Source organism: Anoplophora glabripennis, unplaced genomic scaffold (assembly GCF_000390285.2).
Source record: "Anoplophora glabripennis isolate ALB-LARVAE unplaced genomic scaffold, Agla_2.0 scaffold1151, whole genome shotgun sequence".
Taxonomy (NCBI): domain Eukaryota; kingdom Metazoa; phylum Arthropoda; class Insecta; order Coleoptera; family Cerambycidae; genus Anoplophora; species Anoplophora glabripennis.
In genome coordinates, this window is record NW_019417227.1 from 57,209 (window position 1) to 81,054 (window position 23,846).

At 33.9% G+C, this 23,846-nt stretch overlaps 1 protein-coding gene across 1 annotated transcript in view; it reads left to right on the top strand.

Annotated features, from left to right (window-relative positions):
• Positions 1–23,846, top strand: part of LOC108915012 (tetratricopeptide repeat protein 14 homolog) — a gene marked incomplete at its 5' end in the record, with an annotated part of 100,068 nt that overhangs the window by 53,972 nt on the left and 22,250 nt on the right. The window contains 1 exon segment of the mRNA XM_018720959.1: positions 8,023–9,279. Coding sequence (XP_018576475.1) covers positions 8,023–9,279 — 1,257 coding nt within the window.

Consider the following 23,846-nt stretch of genomic DNA (forward strand, 5'->3'; position numbering starts at 1 on the left):
GTAAAACTAACGAGCATTCAAATAAAAACGTGGTCGAAGTTGGCTCTGACACATTGGACGTAGGGAGTAGCTTATAGCAACCAACTTAACCTCATTTCTCAACGAGCTGTATAGCAGCTGTCAGTTTCAATAACGTTAATGACTATATAACTTTATTTTAAGGAATAATCGTGATAACAATAACAAACAATTAAAGGAGCTGCGGAAAGTGTCCCCCTCCTTGTTATAACAATAAATTAAAATTTGTGATAAAACACGTACAGAAGTTCTTGGCGCATTTTCCATTATTTGTTGGACATTTTCTATTAATTCTTCAGTCCGCTTTTTAGGTCGGCCGCTTCCTTCTTTTCTTGTTACACTGCCCGTATCACGAAAAACATTAACACAACGCTGAACTGCACTTTGAAAAATTTTGTACTTAACGCCGGGAAATTGATTTTGAAATTCTATGAAACATTCCTCAATAGAATACTTCCATATTCCATCAATCTTGCGTCCATTTCTAAAGTAGGACTCTATGATAAACACTTTTTGTTCTTGAGAAAACACCATTTTAAACGCTTTTTAAAAGGAAAATATTCAAATTGATAGCGGCGATATAGCGCTTTGACAGATGACGTTTAAGTTCATTTTTTCAGAACCAACTTGACCACGTTTTTATTTGAACGCTCGTTATATCAAGCTTGTCTTTAAAAAAGTACTTGCTATATTTTGAAATTTTTTTAATAACTTACAATGTTTCATTTTTGTATTAATTCCAAATATCTGAGTATTTATAAAGATTATTGTTTCTATAACGAGGCAGGATATGCCCTATGAAAATAGACAACTGAAAAAGTATGTCAAATGAAATGTGACAGCTCTTGCTACGTGCAATATTAGTGTTATTTGTGTTGGAAAAGTACAAAGACCTCTTCTGAGGTCGTTGGAAAAGTACTTTTGAACAAGGAAAATGCCTTTTACGATTGTGGAAGCGTATGATATGTTAGCAGTTTATTTTAAATGTTTGCAAAATGCTGTTATAGCTTCAAAAAAATATGTTTTGTGTTACCCTCGTAGAATACGCCACACCAGAGAAGTATTTCAGCGTTTAGCCAGATGCCACTACATTCTGTAAGAGGACATTGCCGTGCAAGAAAGGAAGATTGTGTTGGCTTGTGTCCATGTAAATCGCAAATAATTGTCAGGGAATTAGTTAGAGATCTAGGAATTTCATATGGAACACAAGTACTTTTCTCATACAAATAACACTAATTTTGCACGAAGCAAGAGCTGTCACATATCGTTTGACATAATTTTTCATTTGTCTATTTGCATACGACATAGCCTGACTTGTTATGGAAACAATAATTTTTATAACTACTCAGATATTTGGAATTAATTAAAAAAATTAAACATGGCAGTTACCAAAAAAATTTCAAAATATAGCAAGTACTTTTTAAAGACAAGCTTGGTATAGTTTTACAATTTATTTTTGGCTTGGACTATGTCAATGCTATTTAGACAACTAAATAAAGGAGGATGTTCTAGCACAACTTCACTATTTTAACAATACATAACTTGAAAACGAAAACAGATATTGAACTCTGATTTGTGTATTAAAATCTTCGCGAAGCTAGACAAAATTTCTATAGGATGATAATTTATCAAATTCATGGGATAGCCACTTTTAAGTATAGGGCATATTATTGTTTTCCAAATACATATCAGGAAAAGTTTCTAAAGAGACTTTTCATAGTTTTAATTTTTATTGTAAAATTTGTAATTCTGTACCACTCTGTAGTTGGTATTTAAACTGTTGGGTGGCATAGCTAAATAAAGATTAACAAGCATATTTTTAAAAAATTTCTGTTCATAAATTATTTTCAAAGTGCAAAAAAGGTATATCGTTGCAAAGACAATCCAAAATTTATGCTAATTTTTGAATTTTTCAAAGTCCAATTGTATACTTTTTTATCTATGATTTCTATCTTTCTGCCTGTCAATGTGTATGTATGTTATAAAATACATTGACATACAATATAACAAAATCTTAGAATATAGTCGGGTATGCAGTTAAAACCAAATTAAATGTGTTCTCTTTTTTGTTGAGCTTTCGGAATAAATTATCCCTTCTTCAGGAGAAACTACATTGGAACATATAATTAGATAACAACAAAATATTAATAATTTAAACATATAACTTACAAAACTTGAGGATTGAATAAAAAATTATCAAGTTTAGAACAGAATCTCTTCAAAAAACTAGTCATAATATGTTGAATATGTTGAAAATATAATGTTAACACTATTAAAAACCATTAATTAAAACTTTTGATAAAACTTATTTACAATAAAACTATTTAAAATTTGAAAAATTCTTCTCAAACATATTTTCTCTTAACCTTAAAACGTGAATGGCCATATGCTGGCAAGGAATTAAAACTAAATCATTGAATCATACCTCAAAACAACAGTATCTAGAGCAAGGGTTCCCAAACTTTTTTTGTCAGGTCTCGCTACTGCCTAAAATGAAAATGTCCACGCCCCCCTTCGTCGCAAGCAAAAGAACGCTAGTGGGCTCGCAATGCAATTTAAAAACACAAGAGTAGTAAGTCAAAAAAATAACCTTAAACCAACTGTTTTATTTTACAAAAATATTAACTTCACAGATAAATAAAAGAAAAAGTCAGTGCGACGGATGAGCTTGCATGTTTTTGACAAGATTTTCAATTCTGGGTTGAATAGAAGGTGCACAACGTAGATCACTAGCAATATCGAATTTGCTTCTGTATCTCGTTTTGATAGCTACAACTGCCGAAAATGCCCTTTCACACAAATAAGTACTTGAAAACAGTAAAAACAGTTTCAGTGTTTCTTCTGCTATACTGGGATAAACTTTGAGATATTTTACCCAAAATAATGGGTTATCCTTCTTCTCAAAATCATATTTCATCATATCCAAAGCTTGTTCTTGTAGTGTTTCTGGCAGCACATCTATGTCAACTTGAAAAGGATCAATCGCCAACCGATAAATATTGTTATCACACGAGTTAGGGAAGTAGCACTTGAATTCATCTGTAAGTTGCTGTAAGTGGTTGCATATTTTCTGCCATTACAGATAATTTAGGAAAGAAGAAATAACTGCATGCTAAAATTTTACATTTCCATAGTTGCATCTTCTCAGTGAATGCTGTGATTGCATCCCTATAATAAATTATGTTTGAATCTCCACCTTGCAATTTTAAGTTCAATGAGTTCAACCAATCGAAAATATCCAATAAATAAGCAAATCCCACTTGTACCCTTGGCTTTCTGAATTCAAAAAATAATTCACTTTGTTTTTGAGTTTCCAAAAACTGAATTACTTCATCTCGAAGCTCAAACAACCTTGCCAACATATTTCCTTTCGAGAGCCAACGTACTTCACTGTGAAATAACAGTGTCTTATGTTCAGTACCCAAATCTCGACAGAAAGCTGTAAAAAAGTCGAGTATTCAACGCACTACTTTTAACATAATTGACAATTTTAATGCATAATTTTAAGACAATATTGAGTTCCTGTGAAAGTGTCTTAGCCGCCAAAGCTTCACGGTGTACGAAGCAGTGAATAATAATTACATTAGGATTTTGTTGTCTGACCAACTGTACAAATCCAGAGGGAGATCCAAGCATTGCCGGAGCACCGTCTGTACATACTTCAACTTTTGCCATGATAGTTCATATTTGACAAATAATTCAGAAATTGCTGTCATTATATCAATTGCTTTCGAAGTTGTCGTTAACTCTGTAGAAAACAGTAATTCATCTTTGATTGTTTCGTTTTGTATGTATCGAACGAAAACTAGCAGTTGATAACATTGTGCAATATCCGTACTTTCGTCCAACTGTATTGCATAAAATTTTGATTCTTGCATGGCCTCTATTACCTGTTTTTTTATATCTTCAGCCATATCATCAATACGACGTTTCACAGTGTTGTCAGAAAGAGGTATTTGTGAAAATTTTTGTTTACTTTCTGGTCCAAGAACGATATCAGCTGCTTTCAATAGGCAGTATTTGACGAGTGTTTCTCCGACAGTATGACTTTTTTTGCCTTTGCAATGAGTAGCGATAGTTCATATGAAGCTTCAAGTACTCTTCCAGATGATTGCACAAAGGAACCAGTACCATCCAATTTCATGTGTTTCAAATTGTACATTTTGAACAAAAAACTCCTTTGGCTTGTCCTTTACCGCGCTATCGACTTCCTTTGATGATTTACTTATGGTGGAAGGGGAACGATGTGTCGATTTTTTTGTCAACAGATGTCGTTCCAGACGAGACGGTCTCATGGCATCATTGCTCAATACTTCACCTTTTTGTGTAGCAACAAAACCGTGTTTGATATAATCATCATTACTTCAGTCGGCAGATGCCGAAAAGTTACTGTTGGTGACATTTTCTTGATAACTCGGAAATAACTACACAGGAATACTTTAAATGATGAGTACAATAACAGGCTAATTTACTGACAAACTATTTTATCAGGAAAAAAAAATTAACAATTTAATCGTGAAAAAAGGTTTTTTAGTAGTTTTATTTAAATAACTCGGCGGGATGACTTTGTACGAAAAAATGCTTAGGACATGATTTTGTTCGTAATAAAAACAGCTACAAAATGGCGGTGGTCAAATTACGAAATTTGCAATAATGAAGCCGTGAGATTGAAAAAACGGTATAAAACGCCAATTTTTTCAAATTGCTGTAAAAATGTCAATTATAAACAAAAAGTGATAAAACTTTCGAAAACTATAGTTCAATATATATACAATAATGACGCTAAAGCCGAAAATCAGGAGAGCAAAACTTTTTGTTCTATAAGGTGTTATACATTCATCAGCATCTGAAACTCGAAACTTTGCCAAATTTGTTCGAAGCTTTGCTGACACTTGAAATTTGGTACACACATAGTGTAAATATGCAGAAACCAAAAGCAATTTGCAAAATTCAAGTATCTTCATTTTTGCAGTTTTGGTAAGGTTTTATAGGTCACCCTAGTTTTATACGTCACCGTTTTTTTAATCTTTGGACATATATTTATGTATATTTATAAAATATTCCATTACGGTAGATTAGCCAGCATAATTACCTACAATTTAAAAAAAATTAATTTTCATCGTTTAGATCCTAAGCTACTTAACATTTTGTGCCTGTTAGCCGTAGTCAACATATCCAACATAGTCAACATATTCAACATATCAATATAAAACAAAAACGTACGTGTGGGGTAAACCTTTAACTTTAAGTAAACAATTGTTTAAATTTACTCTTGCATATTTCTAGTAGTATACAAGCGCCGAAGAGCGGAGCTCACGCTCGAAAATGAAAACTTAAAGATTTACCGCACACGTACGATTTTGTTTTATGTTAATATGTTGAATAATGTACGACTACGCTAACAGGCGCAAAATGTTAAGTAGCTTAGGATCTAAACAATGAAAATATTTTTGTTTTAAAATTGTAGGTAATTGTGCTGGCTAATCTACCGTAATGGAATATTTTATAAATATACGTCCAAAAATTTAAAAAAAACGGTTACGTATAAACTCTGTATCGACGACTCTGCTTTTGAGAAAGAAACATTTTTGACATTTTTATCTTTAGCTGATTTAAAGATAATTAAAGAACACCATTTAGAAAGTAACAACTTCAACACACTGTATATCGAAAACAGGGCGTTTAAGAAAAAAATGTTACATGAACTACCCCCATTATTTTCCCATGAGGCACTTACACACAAGTTTTTTTAAAACTTGAATGGGACACCCTGTGGTCCGAATTTTATCCAGGAAACTTCAAGGGCAGACAGATCTGTTTAAAATAATAGGTGTTTGCCTTATAAACATAGGTCTGGAACGGCCTCATTTTAGAGATACAGGGTGTTGAAGAACAAAATTTATTTTTTGTTTATATCTCCGAAATCTATTAACCGAACTCAATCAAATTTGGTACAGATAATGTATGACGGTAGGCCTTGCATTCTTTAAAATATGAGCTCTAAAGGTGCAACCAGTGGTTTACAACTGGACAGGGGTCGCCCTCTTTTTATAAAAAAAAACTACGCCACTGTATTGTTTACAAGTTACTGTAACGGATTTATATGCTAATGCACTAAATATGTATAAAACGTAACTCGAATTTTTTCCTTAAGATTCGCTCTTCTCAAGTTATTAATATCAATAAAATCCCTTTGTGGCAGACTCATCAAACCATAATATTATAAGAATATTTATGTTTATTTCCACATCACCTGTGAGGTAGTGTTCTTAGTGTATTTTAATTTCCCCTGGAGACTTAATCCACCATCTTTACAAATAAAAACAATTTAAATCAAAATAATAATAAAAATACATTTGCCATGCAATAATTAAAAACAAAAATCGAAATTAACGTTACGTATTTACAGCAATTGTTTAAAATGCGAACCATCCACATCGATACATTTCTGACAACTTCTATTAATGATTAATGGAATTACCTAACTAATATCATGTGGTGGTTTTCTTTTAATTCATTACACCCATCTTCTATTCGCTGCAGTAGTTGTGGTGTTGTATCTATTGGGAGTAGAGTAAACTTTATTTTTCAGATATGTAGCCCCAAAAATAGAAGTCCAGGGGGTTTAGATCTGGCGATCTGGCTGGCCAAGACACTGGATTCTCTGCACCATTATGGTTGACATTGGCATTTGGTCTTCAACCTATCCATCGCCCCATATAATGTTTAAGCCATTATTGTATTATTCTCCTAAAATGCGCAGGAGCACCATCCATTTGTATCCAGCTATTTTGTGGTATATTTAATGGAACATCCTCTAATAATTCAAATAGATGATTTTCTAGAAAGTTTAGAAATGACTGGGAATTTAGATGGGGTGACAAGAAGAAAGGTCCGAATTATTCCGAGCTACACTCACAGAAAATTTGTGTTGAAAAGATCTTGTCCGAATTTCATGAGGATTTTCTTGTGACCAAATATTGTGAAAATTCACTACCCCTCGCCTTGTGAACGTAGCCTGATTGGTCCAAAGTATTTCTAGTAAGAATTCTGGATTATGTTGTGACTTTAAAACAACCACTAACAAAAATTCAGGTATCTCTACATCTCGGAATAAATTTTGCACATGTTGTAAATGGTACGAATTTCTACCATCCTTATGTAGGACTTTTCAAATTTTCGATTTACTAACCCCAAGTTGCCGAGACGTTCTTCGTGTACTTAGCCGAGGATCGTCGTCAAATGTTCTTAAAATTTAATTTATGTGCCTTTCATTGCGCCGTCGTCATTTTCCAAATATAGTTTTAATCCAAAAAGATGAAAGCGACGAGTGTAAAGAATTTTATTGATATGCTTACAAATTGCACTTACTTTTAAGCATAAACATAAATATTCTTGTAATATTATGGTTAGAAGTATCTGCAACAAGGGAATTGTTTTGGTATTAATAACTTGAGAACGGTGAACTTTAGGGAAAAAATTCAAGTTACCTTTTTTACGTATTTGTACATTAGAATAAAAATACGTTACAATAGCTTGTAAAAAATACAGTGGCGTAGGTTTTTTTTTATAAAAATGGGGGTGACCCTGTCCAGTTGTACACCACTGGTCGATCCTTTAGAGCTCATATTTTAAGGAATGCAAGGCCTACTGTCATCCATTATCTGTACCAAATTTTATTGAAATCGGTTAATAGATTTCATAGATATATTTATATTTTTTTTAACAACTTCAACACCCTGTATCTCTAAAACGAGGCGGTTCCAGACCTATATAAGGCAAACACCTATTATTTTAAAGAGATTTATCTGCCCTCGAAGTTCCCTGCATAAAATTCGGACCACCCTGTATATTGGATGTTTTATATGTTTTTATTATGTGTTACAAAGCCTCTTTTTAAACTAATCTTATGTTAATGTCTTGAAAAAGGAAATAAACATTTCCAAAAGCTGCAACCCTAAAAGATTTTTCTACATAATTATTAAATAATGGTTCTTGTTACAGAGGAAGATTTCCAGAAAATGAATATGCTAATGAATTAAGACAAGTTCAAGCAAGTAAATGGGCCTACCGTAATGTTGCTGATGGTATTGATCACTTTAAAGCTGGAAAACATGTGGAAGCATTTCAGTGTTTGAATAAAGCATTAAATATTGATCCAAAAAATGTCGAAGGTCTTGTAGCAAGAGGTGCTTTATATGCCAATAGTGGAAATTTTCAAAAAGCAATTGAGGATTTTGAAACTGCTTTAAAATTAAATCCTAATCATGCTAATGCTCGTAAGTATATGGGAGAAACTCTTGTAGCTCTTGGACGCAGCTATGAGGAAGAAAATAAAATTGAGGAAGCACGCAAAGCTTATCAAAGCTGTTTAAGTATAATACCTTATCACGAGGAAGCTCAAAATTCATTAGAATTTTTAAAAAATAAGTCGCAGACCTCAAAAAATTTAATTGAACCAGCAGAATTATTGCTTCCAAATTTAACAGTTTCAACAAAGACATCAGATGTTAATGATGCTTTAAAGCAGCTATTAAAGACTGAAGAAGAAGAAAAAAAAGAAAAAAAGAAGAAGAAAAAGTCCAAAAAACGGAAAAATAGAAGACATTCTAGTTCAAGTTCTTCTTCAAGTTCTTCTGGAAGTGGTGAAAGTTCAAGTAGTTCGTCAAGCACTAGTTCTGATTCTAGTTCTTCTTCGGCAGATTCAGATTTTAAAAAAAGGAAGAAGCATCGATCTAGATCTCATAGACGTGAAAAACGAGAAAATTCTTTAAGTCCCTTAAGCAAGCGCATGGCTATGATGGATCAGTCGCAGGATACACCAACGACAAACTACAACTTTAATAAACCAGCAGTACCTTCATTTGACTTTAATTTTGAACAACCTGAAAAAGCCAAGAGTTTAGAGATGGATTATGAGGCAAAAGTTCGAGCTTTCCTTGCAGAAACTAAAGGAGATTCAGACTATGAAGAAAAGGTAAGAAAATTTTTAGAGGAAAGTGCTAAGTGGAAAAAGGGAAAAACTGAAGAAAAAAAGAAAAAGAAAAAGAAAGAGAAAAAAAACAAAAAAGAGAGTAAAAAAAGAAAGAAGAAAGATAAGCTTAAACGTAAAAGTGGTTTCGAACTGAATGAATTGGATGATCATAAAAAATTACGTGATGCAATAAAGAAGGAATTGAATAAAGAGAAGAAATCCAAGCGACACAATATTCCTTCTGACGATGAGGAATACTTCTTACAGAAATCTGGATACAGCAAAAGGTACATACGTTTATCATGTTTTTATTTTATTTATTTTATCATAATTTCTTAGTTGGTTTATCTTGGATATCAAAAGATGTTTTTGCCAAAAAAAAAAAAAATAGTTGCAGAAATCAGTAAAAGAAATCATATTCTAGGGATATTACCTTGAGTTTCGTAGATTAGGATCTCTTTGAAAAAGTTTATCTCATCTTGCATGCATTAGTAAAACAGGGATATCTTTATAATCGTAAAATCCTTTTAGAATTTTATTGTTACATAATAATTATTTTTATGTTGGTATTTTGCCACAGTAATATATAAATTTATTTTTACCTAACCAGAAATTACAAAATGAAAATGGAAATGAACATGCCGAAATCAAAATTTACAATCCCAATATTTTTCATTTGAATTATACTACTTACTCCCAAATAAGTTGACATTATAGTAATATCGAAATGAAAAGTCAAGTCTAGAAAAAATGTTGGGATTACACTCAAATCTAAGTCAAGATGAAAAGTATAGATGGCGCACTTACCGGTCATTAAAGGCAACTTTGTGTGTACTTATGGTACAATTTACATTTCTATTTTTCTATTTGCTTTTTGCCTAGATCTGTCAATTTCAACCTCCTTTATTTTTTTAATGGACAAAAATTGCGGAAGTGTAAACTGTCAACGACAGTGACATCAGCAAAAATTAAATAAAAAACTAGTGTTGGCAAATGTCCGAACATTTTAGAATTGGACAAATGTCCAGACAGTTAGACACTTATACAGCCATTTAAGGAAATAAAATGTAACTTTAATATACAGCACATGTTATTAACTTCAAGATGATACCAAATATGTACTTATATTTTCTTAGAATATATTCTCTGAAATACAAGAACTAGATTAAAAATTAATATTTTCGTAACAGTTTAAATTTCTATTGTGTACCCACATGTGAAATGAAATGAAATGAAATAAATAAATTATAGAAAAAAGAGAACTAAATAAAATAAATTTTTATTTGGATTAACAAGTACAGCATATAACATATATGTACCTATATGACACATAGCAAATACAGTCAAAGGTCCTTATTCACGGTTCCCGTATACGTGGAACTTTATGCTTTCTTCATAAAAATTGATCCGTCTATAGAAAGAAGTCTTATTTTAAGGAGGTTCGATACATCTCTTGCGGGGGCAGGCGGTGCGAGAGGGAAGCCTATGCTTATACAGGGTAGTTTCGTTGTAGTACCAACCTTACATAAACTAATTGGAGCGAACTAAATATAATATATATGAATGAAATTTATACAACACATATTAGCTTGCATATATTTTTCGTGTTTAATGCACGGCAATTAACTTTTTATTTGAATAAGTGTCTTACTTATTCATTAAGAGCTTGTAAAATTATGGATGAAATCTGGCAACATTGCCATTGCCATGGCTTGGTGGTAAAAGTTGGGTCAACTGTCATTACTGTCAACTGCTTTGCACGTATTCCGTAAACATGAATAAACATCCAAGATACAAAGGAAAAGTAATGACTGAAAAGCAATATAAAATGCGTATGAAATAGAATGTGGATTGATGAGAAAAAAGTAAAATGTGCAAACCGAGAATCCATATGATAACTATCAGTGTGTGATAGTGATATGTCGCCTTGTCAAATTGAAGATTGTGACAGAACATCTATACTGTTCGTTTTGCAAAGAAATCCTTTAAAATTTTGTTTCAAATTGCTATTATATTGCAGTAGATCACGAAAAATATATTTAATATTAATTATTACTACATATGTTTTCGACTGGAATAATTATACAGGCTGTTACAAATTCGCTTCTCACTACAGGGACTTCGGAAACGGTAAGAGCTACAAAGTAGCTTAAATGGGGACAAAGTTGCGTAATCAGGGGACCAACATTATGCCTCTAAAAAATCAAAGCTAACATGATTAGTTTTCGAAATATTTGAAAAAAAAAACGAAATTTTGGAAATTCGTTTTTGTTTCATTTTAGCCTTGTTCGAGATGATTAGTCCAACCAAATTACACTTGGAGAAAAAAAAAAATGTTACCTGGACTTTTATAAGTGGAAATGGTAAAAGGGCTTATAATAAACCTAAAAAGAATAAACGCGTGAGCAGGGGTGGTGGAGGGTTGATTCGGGGGGTTGAAAAGTTGTGAAAAATTGTATCATTGGGATTTCTGGTGAAAATTGACGTCAAACAAAAAAGTATCAAATACAAAAGTTGTAGATTATACAAAAATTTGCAACTTTTGTAGACGTCACTTTTTAAGATAATCCCAAAATTTCCGAGAATAATGCGAAAAACAGCTTTTTTCTGATTTTTTATTTTTCATTCCCATTTCCGCAAAAATAATTTTTAATTTTAACAAAACTTGGTGAAAGTATACCTTTCTGTGTCTTACATAACCACAATTTTTTTAGATAAAAAAAAATCAAGGAGTTTTCGATATATTAATTCCGGTCTGAAACACTTCAAATAAAAATTCTACTTAAAAAAATCATCGTACACAGTTCTGCCGGTAATCATTTTTTTCGTTTTGACAAAAAAATCTGTAATCACAGTTCAAAAACATGCTCAAAAATGCAAAGAAATAAAACATGACTTGCAACAATAAATTTTCCAGGAATTGTTGATAATTTGTTTAAATTAAAAAACATTCAAAAGCTGATTACACCATTCATTTCTACGGAAAAATATAAAAAAAATTGTCTCATTGTTTGACCAAAAACTTTTTTGTACAATATTGCTATAAACATCCAAGTCGAATTACAAATGCACAAATGATAAATTATCTCTGGATGATTTGAGATTTCAGCAATACAAAGTATCAACTGCAAAGTCTACTGTTAACGCGAAACCCGAAGTTTTGCAAAATCGTAATATTTTTTTTCTGGCTTTATTTGAAAACGAATTTTAAAATAAATTGCATATTTACATTGCCACTTTTTTCGCTTTATCCAATGCCGTCAACATTTTTGCAATCGGACATTGGGTACCTTTACACTTACGCTCAATAGTGACCGACTGGAGCGTCCCGTTCCAATCGCTCACGATGTGACATGATAACACGGCTAGTGTAAATTGAAAAGTGTCAAGTTTCTCGCGCGATAGTCGTGGCTCGTGGAGTGTTAAAAATTTCAACAGTTTTATAGACGGTTTGTTCTGAAATGGAGCAAATTATAAACAAAAAAAGAAAATTAAAAGTGGCTTTTTTTTCTTTAGATTTAATCTTCCATAAACATGGATAGGATTTATATAGTTCAATAAAATTTGTAATTGTTTCTTTTGACCAATATCGTGCATCTGCCATAGTCTATAAAAAAAATACAAAAACGCTTACAAATATGCGAATCCTAGGTAGCTATGTTTATATTAAAAAATTTAAAAAAGTACTTATCACCTTTTAAGAGTAAACTCCACAAGATCGCGTGAAAATCGAAAGAATCTTTACCCTACGTGAAATTTCCGCATGAAAACAACTGGCGAAGTAATGCAGGATTTGACACGTCTAAGAACCGCGCGATTATATACATTTACACTAACAAGCTTTCGCGTGTGATCGGAGTGGGGCGCTCCAGTCGCTCACGATTGAGCGTACCTTGTAAAGTTACCTATTTCGTCTTCGAGGTGCCTACATCAGATTAATTTTAATTAATGTGGCTGCTATTTTTATGACAAAATCTAGTCATTTTTAATTCTGAATTAGATATTACTATTGTAGGTTTTTAGCTATCATTTAAAATTTTTCCTGAGTCCGGCTCCGAACGCTTTCAAAATATATATTGGATTAAGTCATAACAGTATAAAAGTCAATTTAGCACAAAATATTCTACAATTTTTATCCATAATTTAAATAATTCCGTAATTAAGTTGTACCTAATAAAAAAATAATACAAATTTATAATAGCTAAAACAAGCTAAAAACTTTTTAAGCGATTACAATAGTAATATCGTCTAATTCAGAATTAAAAATGACTAGATTTTGTCATAAAAATAGCAGCGACGTAATTAAAAAAATAACCCGATGATGGCCCCTCGAAGACGAAACATCGGATAGTAAAAATGTTGACGCCATTGTATAGAGCGAAAAAAGTAGCATTGTAAATATGCAATTTATTTTAAAATTCGTTTTCAAATAGCCAGAAAAAATTAAGACAATTTTGCAAAATTTAGGTTTTTTCCGGATATCTTCGGAACACAGTATACTAATCAATCAGTATGGAATCTTAAATGATTTATGAATGAATTCCGTATGGCAATTTTTAAATACCCCCAACCTAGGAAAAGTCGCTAAGAATTACGAAAATTGTGGCTGAGTGTGCGAGAGAGACAGACAGTACCTCAGTACATGCTGTGTCACTCTAGCACGCCGCGATTGGTTGGAAATGAATGCTCCAACCAATCGCGGCGTGCTAGAGTGAGACAGCATATCTGAGATACTGTCTGTCTCTCAGCCACAGTTTTCGCAATGGCATGCTACCTCCAGTAGTATAGTAAACATAACCTGTTCTTTTTCCTGGTTTTAATACTTTTAATTATTATACATTAATTTCTGATTAATTATTGTAACCCAAGGTAATAAAGAGATTGTTAGCTATGTAGTAGTGTTACACGTAAATTGAGGTTTTTTTTATTAAGAGAAGTTTACATTTTTTGGTTAAATACAGGTTTAGTTATTTGAATTCCAGCAGAAATAATTTAGATTAGATTATATCGGTCTGAAATTTATAAATTTTGCTCAAAAACTTACGAAAGCGTATTTATTTTCTAAACATTTTAAAATGTAAGTACTATAATTTTTATTTCATTATTAACTATTTACTGGGTAAGTATAGCACTACTTATAAATAAATAATCACTAATAAAATACACAAGAACAAGATAACTAAACTAAACAACTACTCGACATCATAAAATAAGGTTTTTAATACATAAAGTTGAGATATAAGAAGGTATAAGTGAGGTTAGGTAATAACTGTCAGTCGCTAACAAAATGGTGGAAATATGGAAGACGCGGGAAACGTAACTTTCCCTACTGATTGATTAGTATACTGTGCTTCGGAACTACAAGGAATTTTAAAACTTTATAAACGGCATATTGTTAGTGTGGGTACACATGTCGCAAGTGACCCATTTTTAAGCATTACGTCAAGAGCGCCACCGGATGCACCAACCTTCCTGGGTCTACGGCGAGCTGGCGCCGGCGACCAGAGATGCGTACTCATATACCTACGACCGACTCTACACAACGAACACTCGTCCCGTCAGCAGGTCTTTTTCTATGCAACTTAGTTTTCAATAAAATACTTTATTATTACCGTTGAGAGAGCGTTTTATTCTTGCTGTACATCGAAAGCAACTCTCAAGTGGTGACACCGACGTGATTTGTCAACTGACGTGACCTTTTCACCCTGTGATTTTTCACCCGACGTGATCTTTCAACCGACGTGATCTTTTCAGTGAAAATACGCGATTTTGTGCAGTTAGAGTGGTTTTTAGTTCGCGTAACGCAGCAAGCAACATGAGCCTCAAACAAGGAAACTACGTCGAAAATCATACCCGTTCAAAAGACGACATACTGAATCGCATCGAGCAACAGTTAGTGGAGATGTCGCAGGCAATGGCGAAGCTATTCGCGAAGAGTGAACCGCGGCGACCGACGACGAGAACACCCAGATCGCGTTCGCAAGACCGATCGCGAAGCCGTGACAGTGGTCAGTGCTGGTATCTCACCAACGTCTTGGTGACCGCGCTCGCGTGTGACGCGCTCCGTGCACGTATCGTCCGGGAAACGAGACGGACAGTCGATGATGGCGAACAACGACCCATGCCCGATTCCGCTCCTTTTATACGTTACGGATATGTACTCCAAGGTCCAGTTTCTCGTCGATACGGGTGCTGATCTTTGTGTATATCCGCGTGCGCTAGTGAAATCGTCGCGATTAAAATCGACGTATGAACTTTCCGCGCAAATGGTACCTCAATTGCTACGTACGGCACAGTGACAATGACATTAAACCTCCGGTTGCGTCGTTGTTTTACTTGGCAATTTGTCGTCGCAGATGTCTCTAAACCGATAATTGGTGCAGACTTTTTATCTTTTTATGGACTACTGGTGAACGTGCGCAATAAAAGATTGTTTGACGAAACAACGCAAGTTGCGTCTCCAGGCCAACTCGCGCATTCTGCGACACCCTCAGTCAGGACGATTTCCGGGGAATCCGTGTTTCATCGCCTACTCGAGCAGTATTCGGACATTACGCGTCCTGCAGCTCCTGCGGCTGTACAATACCAAACCAGGTACTACATCGAAACAACACCTTGTTTGCTTAAAGGCGATGTTAAAGGGAAAGCACCCATAAATTGGACACAAAACGCGAAAAGTGCTTTCGAGGCGGCTAAAGAGAGCTTAGCACAGGCAGCTCTACTCGCGAAACCCTGTGAAAATACGCATATTGCTCTAGTGTGTGACGCTTCTAACTTTGCAATTGATGCCATAGTGCAACAAAAAGTTGAGAACGATTGGAAACCGCTAGGGTATTTTTCGAAAAAACAACTCAGCTCAGTGCAAATACGCTGCTTACGACTGCGAGCTTCTTGCGATTTACGAAGCAGACAAGAACATTCGCGATTTACACCGACCATAAGCCTCTTACGTTTGCCTTTGTGAAAAAGTCGAGTCAGTGTACACCGCGACAATTCCGCTATCTAGACTTCATTAGCCAGTTTACGACACATTCGTCACATGGCTGGTCGCGAAAACGTAGCGGATGCTTTGTCCAGGGTAAACAAGATACGCGCGACTTTTGACTATGAGGCACTCGCAGCATCGCAACAAAACGACGACGAAATTAAGGAGTACGGAAAGCGTATCAAAATATCCGACACGAACGCGACTGTATTTTGTGACGTATCTACGGACATGGCCCGGCCGTTTATCACCACGCCATTTCGTAGGATAGTGTTCGACTCGGTGCATCATCTTTCGCATCCCGGTATTATCGCTACAGTCAAGCTCCTTGCGCAACGTTTCATCTGGCCATCAATAAAGCGTGATAGCAGACGATGGGCACGTTGCTGCGTCGAATGTCAACGCGCAAAAGTGACGCGACACGTGACTTCTCCGACAGATTCATTTCAACCTTCGTCAACGAGATTCGAACATATCCACGTGGATATCGTCGTGATGCCGCCATCCGAGGGCTACCGCTACTGCTTAACCTGCGTAGACCGTTTCACCAGGTGACCAGAAGCAATCCTGCTAGAAAACCTGGAGGCAGAAACTGTAGCTCGCGCTTTATATGCGAATTGGATATGCAGATTTGGATCACCCCTACGAATAACGACGGATCAGGGTCGACAGTTAGAATCGCACCTATTCAGACGCCTGAATAGTTTACTAGGTACGACTCATCTCCAAACCACCGCATATCACCCAGCAGCAAATGGCATGGTAGAGCATTTTCACCGCCAATTAAAAGCAGCAATAAAATGTCACCAAAACGATCGATGGACTAGCATTCTTCCCACTGTGCTATTAGGAATACGTGCAGCATGGAAAGAAGACATTCAAGCTACCCCGGCCGAGATGGTGTACGGACAACATCTACGCCTACCCGGAGAATTTCTTCATTCCCGCGGGACAAACGAAGAGCTCAGCACCGAAGCGAATTTTGTTAAGGACCTCAGAAGTCATATGGAAAGCTTAGGTCCAGCCGCAGTTAAACGCTATGGCAACAAGACGCCATTCGTTTTTAAAGACTTGGCAACAGCGACACATGTTTTTGTGCGTGCGGACGGCGTTAAAACTCATCTACATAACCCATATGATGGTCCGTTTACAGTGATCAAACGCGACGACAAAACGTTCACGGTGCTAGTGCGTGATCGCCAAGTTAAAGTGTCCATAGACAGTAAAACCTGCGTATTGTCTGAATGCCGCGACAGCTACCAGGGACGAAGACAATAGCCTTCCATCAATTTCTTCCCCATTATCCGTGCCAACCACACCCAAGGCAATTACCACTAGGTCCGGTAGAAGGGTTCGTTTCCCTGACCGGCTGCAAGTACCGTGATGGCATCCATACTGGCAGGGGGAGTGTGTGGTGTCGCAGGATGTTGGCTTTTTTCCTTAAAAAAAAAAATGCCAAACAGGCGAGATTTAATGATAAGAGGGTTTTGACTTCTTGGCAGAAAAAAGCCGTCAGTCAAAAAATGTTGGAAATGATTTCAAAAAAGGTTTGTGCGCGGAAATAGACACCAGGTTATTAAACAATTTGTATTTTGCTTTAATATACAAGTTTAACGTTGATTATTGTATGTATTCAGACTGTTTAGACTTCTGGTACTGTGACGATGGAGAGAGGAGCTCCGGAAATGTCGCACGTAGAACGAATCGTTCCATGTGCTGCGACCTTGCCAGAAGACATTACTGTTCTCGAGCAAGAATTTTTGGCTTCCACCATATCTTTGGAGGAAACTCCGTTCCTGGGATTCCCTAGGAAATCCCAGGATGAGGGAGAGTCACGAGCAGTGCTCCCCGTAGCGGAGGAACGACCATGACGACAGTGGATACACATGTCGCAAGTGACCCATTTTTAAGCATTAGCTCCGTCAAGAGCGCCGCCGGACGTACCAACCTTCCAGGAAGGGTCTACGGCGGGCTGGCGCCGGCGACCAGAGATGCGTACTCATATACTTACGACCGACTCCACACACAGAAACTCTCCAACGAACACTGATCCCGTCAACACGTCTTTAGGTATAAAAAAAGACAACTTTTTTCTAATCTTAGCCACCGTATCTTTTACCGTTTCCTAGCTCCTAATGCTATCCCATCCTTATCTTGGACACACTGTATATCTATGAATTCAACAAAATTTAAAAAAAAAAAAGCACATCGGTCCTACGGAAAAAAATTATTATTTATTTTATTTATTCACTATTCGACTGGTTTATAGCAATACTGTACAAAAATAAAGTTTTGGGTCAAATAGTGACATTTTTTTGTATTTTTTCCGTACAATTGAATATTGTAGTCAGTTATTGATTTTTTTTAAATTTAATCAACAATTACTGAAAAATTCATTGTTGCAAGTTATTTTTTATTTCACCAAGAAGTATGTCAAAACAAAAAAATTTATCACCGGCAGAACTGTTAGATGATGACTAAGTAGAATTTTTCTTTGAATAAAAAGTGTTTCAGACCGGAAAAAATGAATATCTCGGAAACTTCTTGATTTTTTTATCTAAAAAAATTTGAGGTTATTTAAGATACAGAAAGGTATACTTTCACCAAGTTTCGTCAAAATTAAATTATTTTTACGGAAATGAGAAATAAAAAACGAAAAATCGGAAAAGCCTGTTTCGCATTTTTTTCGGTTTTGAAGTTATCTGAAAAAGTGACCTCCACAAAAGTTTTTTGTATGATCTACAACTTTTGTATTTGTTTTTTTTTGTTTGGCGTCAGATTTCGCCAGAAACCCCAATGTTACAATTTTTCACAACTTTTCAACCCCCCAAATGAACCCTCCGCCACCCTTGCTCACATTTATTTTTTTTTTTCGTTTATTATAAGTCCCTTTGCCATTTCCACTTATAAAAGTCCAGGTAACAATTTTCTTTTTTTTCCCCTCTAAATGACTTATTTCGATCGGTCTAGATATTGAAAAAAGAAGACCACTTTCTCATGGCCACTTTTTGCCCTCTATCTAATGGCATAATCAATTTTTGCGTGTAACGTTTCGTCTTTCCAGGACCATCATCAACTTCATTTTTTTAAATACGACCCTAGAAATTTTATTACATTTTTTGCAAGCCTTCATGACCCCCAATACTGTATTGCCTCAACCCGAACCAGATTCAGACGTTTTGTCTTGAAAAATTCATCTTCGTGTGTTCGTTCTAAATTTATCTAAATTTTTTATTTAGACTTCTTTGTTTATTGAATTATCGTACACTGTAAGTGTCGTTAAACCCTGTGAAATCCATTTAGTTATTTAAACTATTACCACCACGCGTTACAATAAAACATTTATTATTATTAACTATTACCATTACTTGGTCTTACATAACTCAATAAGTTGTTACCTCAAAATTAAAACATTGCAATTTTAATTTTATTATGACAAATTAATTCTTAAAAATGCATATGAATAACAAAAACGCCAACTGAATATTCGTTAAAAAATTTCAATAAATGTTCAAAAACATTTTCGTTTTGGCAAAGGTTGAAAATGAAGATCAGCGTAATATTATCGGAGTTTATTATACAGTGCTATTTTTTTAAAACCTGACAGGCCAACTTTTTTATTTGAAGTGATAGACTAGTACTTCCAAATGCAAAGTTGTAAGAAATAAGTTGATTAAGAAAAATTTACAAATTCTTTCCGGTGTTGCCAGATTTTTGCAGTAGCCACAAAAACGATATTTTTTTAAATGGCAACACCATATTTTTTTAACATAATTTGACAAACCTTCAAATTCTAAATAAAAAATGTTATGTCACATTTCCTTATTGAAGTAGCCGTTTTCGAACAATCAGCAAATCCAACGAAAATAATCTGCAGTCAGCAGGAACTAAAAGAAGCTAAAACAGCAATAGTTGGCCTTGGATATTAAACAAAAATTGTGTTTGAAAGGAGCTATCATTATTGTATTGTCATTGTGTTATTTGAAAGCTGCTATATTTGAATGTGTATAAAAATAACGTTTTAATTCAATTGCGAAGATGATTTTCAGCCTTTTGCAGATCCTACCAGTTGTTTTCAGTTTTACTAAGTTAGTTCTTAAATACTCCGGATTTGGAAAAGGTTTATCGGGATGTATTGCGTGAAATTCAGCCTACGCAATGCGTATACTTAAGGGCGCCATTTTATAGACAAGAAATCGCACTTTTGGTAAGACAGCGATAGCACCTGATAGATAGAAGAAAATCCATCCAGGAAGTGGCGGTCTCTACTAGCGTAATGCCAAACTAGAACAACTTCGTAATACCACAGCAAAATCGACGTAAAGATTTCTTTAATCGGTAACTATATATTCTCAGGATATTGGCAAGCCTATTATCGTCCAGAGCCGCATTAGGGAAAATATGCAATGAACAAGAATTGTCAGATAATTTTAATATTTGCACAAAAAAACAAAAAATAATATAATAGTGTTTTAATAAAATATTCTATGTGGAAACAGAGGAATACTATACTTGATACTATCAAAAATTTAAACATTTATTATAGTGTTTACGAAGATAGTTGAAACCGTATAAAAACTAAAAGTCGGCATCTCTTTATTGTACCCGGAAAGAGATGCCGACTTTTAGTTTTTATACGGTTTCAACCATGACTGTGCAACTAGCATTGTCAGATTCGCAACAGGGAGGGGATGGAGCTTGTCCAGACACACGAAGAACAGGGTGAGGAAAAGGAAGTAACTTTAAGTTTGTTACAAGTTTTTTCACTATGTAAAATCTAGTGTTTAAATTTTGTACTAACTTCTCCACACTGAAATTCACGACTCACGTTTGTTTAGCATGACGTTTTTTTTTGGTTATATTATGTATTTGTAGTAAGTATGAGAAAAATATTGGAAGTTTTGGCAAAAAAGTAAGTAAATATTAAATTGAACAAGTTTTCCTATTAAATATAGAGAAAAGTGTTATGTTTGTTTATACATAAAAGAAAAATATTTATTATTTATTTATAATGTCTAAACATTCTTATTGTTAAAAGATTGTTTTTTATCCGTCAACTTTCCATTATTTGTGTGTTTAGAAAACAGGTTTAACAGAAAATATAGAGTTTGTGAATAGAATTGTTTGTTTGTATGCAACACTAATAACCACATTAAAATTGCTAAATACTGTTTTATAAATTTTGCATTTTTTTAAGTTTATTTAAACGAGTATAATACGATTTTATCATTATAAATCGTAATATCGTATATATTTTTAAATATTAAAAGGTATTAGAGTCGAATGACACTATGCTAAAATTATAACTAATTTCAGTAATTAAGAACTTTTTAATCTTGCATAGTATCATACAGAAACTGCAACATTTTTGTTGCAATTTGTGTATGATACTATGCAAGATTAAAAAGTTCTTAATTAATTACTGAAATTAGTTCTAATTTTAGTATAGTGTCATATACGACTCTTAGAATGTATTTTCAAAAGCCCGCACAAATTGGCATCTGTTTTACCTGCGGTAGATTATAAAGTAATCATCATTATCGTCTCGGCTATCTTTAGTTCAATTTTTTTGGCCGGCCAGACAGTGAGGGAGCCACTTGTTGTACTTTAATGTCAGTGGTGTTTCGATTTTGATATTATGAATACGACCTTCTTATATTATATGTTTTGTGGTTTCAACTATCTTGGTAAACACTATACCAAACAACTTTTTTGACAAAAACTTCCCCAGATTCTTTATTTCTGGGCATGTCGAATGCAAAATAATAATTAGATGCTCATTTCATACCCTTAATGTTCTATATATTTTAATTTCATTTAACAGACATATTTGTGAAATATTTATGATTATCATTATGTTGGAAGTATGGAAACATTGTGGTAAAGACAGTTTTAATTATTTTAAATAACAATGCAACTATATTCCAGACAATTAAAATGTACAGAAAGATTTCATTATTTTTCTTAAAAATATATAGATAAAATATGTTATAAATTATAATTAATGTAGCATTAAATACCCTGAACCTATTGGGAAACAAAATAGGAGAAAAATAGAAATAAAAAAAAAACAAAATAGTTTATCAGATCCTCTGGTAAATATTTTCATAATTTATTAATTGTAGTTCATTATTCATTTCATATTTATTTCAAAATTGTACCAATACAAAGAGCACGTGGTCGTTTTTTTTTTTTTTTCAAAAACTTGATTTGTACCACCTGCAGACTATGAAATTCGGCTTTAGGAATACAATTTGACCACAAAAGTGAAATGACGGACAAAAAAGTCGGTAGCGTTTCTTAATTACAGCCAATAAAAGGGTTCCGCCGTAAACATCGTAGCGGTCTGTGAGTGCAAGCGAGATGGGTTCAGGCTTGCAAACGCGCAGGGGACGGAGAATAATATATTATTCGATTTAATATATTCCACGCATGTTTAGTGGCTCTGTAAATAGATTTGTAAGAAAATAAATATAAGCAAACATATATTTTATTGAAACTTAACATTCAGTAATAAGAAAACTAAACATTATACACTTTGAAATAAAAATATATGAAAATTTTGCCGTTTTGAGCGGCACTTTGTTTTAATCGGAAGTGTATACTCATTTCATTCTTTTCTAATGGCGTGTCTATAAACTTGTCATGCTCCATTTTTTAACTTATACTTAATCATCTATCTAAAATAAATTAAAACATACCATTAAGAAAGCCATACTTCCAGCATAAGCGTGTGTATTTTTTTTCTAAACATTGTTTATTTTAGTAAACCTGCATGACGGACTAATAAAGTTTGTTATTTTCGTGGTATTCAAAAAAACGTGGCGGAAGATTAACGAACATACGTTGTATTGCTTAACATTTTAATTTACATTTTTGATAAAATATTAAATCAAATGTAGAGCTTTCTTATATACAGGGTGTCTCATAATTAGTGTCCAATAATTTATAACTTGATTATATAGCCAAAAATAAGAATATGTTTTCAAATAAACATGGGTCGATGCTTCCTAAGGGATCTACGCTCTACATTACTTTAATAAAATTCGAAAAATTTGTCTTGAATGACTAAAATGGGCACATGTACCATTATGAATTTTCATATGTCTCCATATCAACATACATTGTAATAAACAACGTGAAAAGTGCTTAGAAAAGTTTGTTATGGGCCGTCCCGAGCAAGGGGGGGGGGGAATCGGGGGGTAAAATTTGTTTAAAAAAATTGGGGCAAATTTTAGCCGACGACCCCTCCCCCCAATTGAGCCGATTAAAATTTTTGAAAAATTTTATGATCTATTTCGACTTTTAAGAGCGTTCATGGTATCAAAATTCATAATTTTCCTTCAACCCGTTTCGATAATATTAAAAAAAAAATATTTTTTTGAGGCCCTATTTAGAGGGTGTAGCTCCCTTAGGAAACATCTCGACCCATGTTTATTTGAAAAAATATTCTTATTTTTCGCAATATAATAAAGTGGTAAATTATTGGACACTAATTTTGAGACACCCTTTATATAAGAAAACTCTACATTTGATTTAATATTTTATCAAAAATGTTACTTAATGTTAAGCAATATTAGTATACAACGCACGCTCGTTAATCTGCCGCCAAAAAAGTACGAAGTACTGATGGTATACAATCGTTATTAATTAGGCATATAATTAAGCACAGTTATAGTAAAACCAAAAATAACTAAAAAAATCTAACTGGTATAATCAAATTTACAAAATATTGTTAATTAGTAAGTCATCATTTCATTTGTTCACAGCGTATTTGCCTCCAGTTTCTCCTTGACCTACATTAATGATAAGTAGGTACCTATTCTGTCATAAAAACATGCCCTTTATTTAAACACATCTAAAAACACT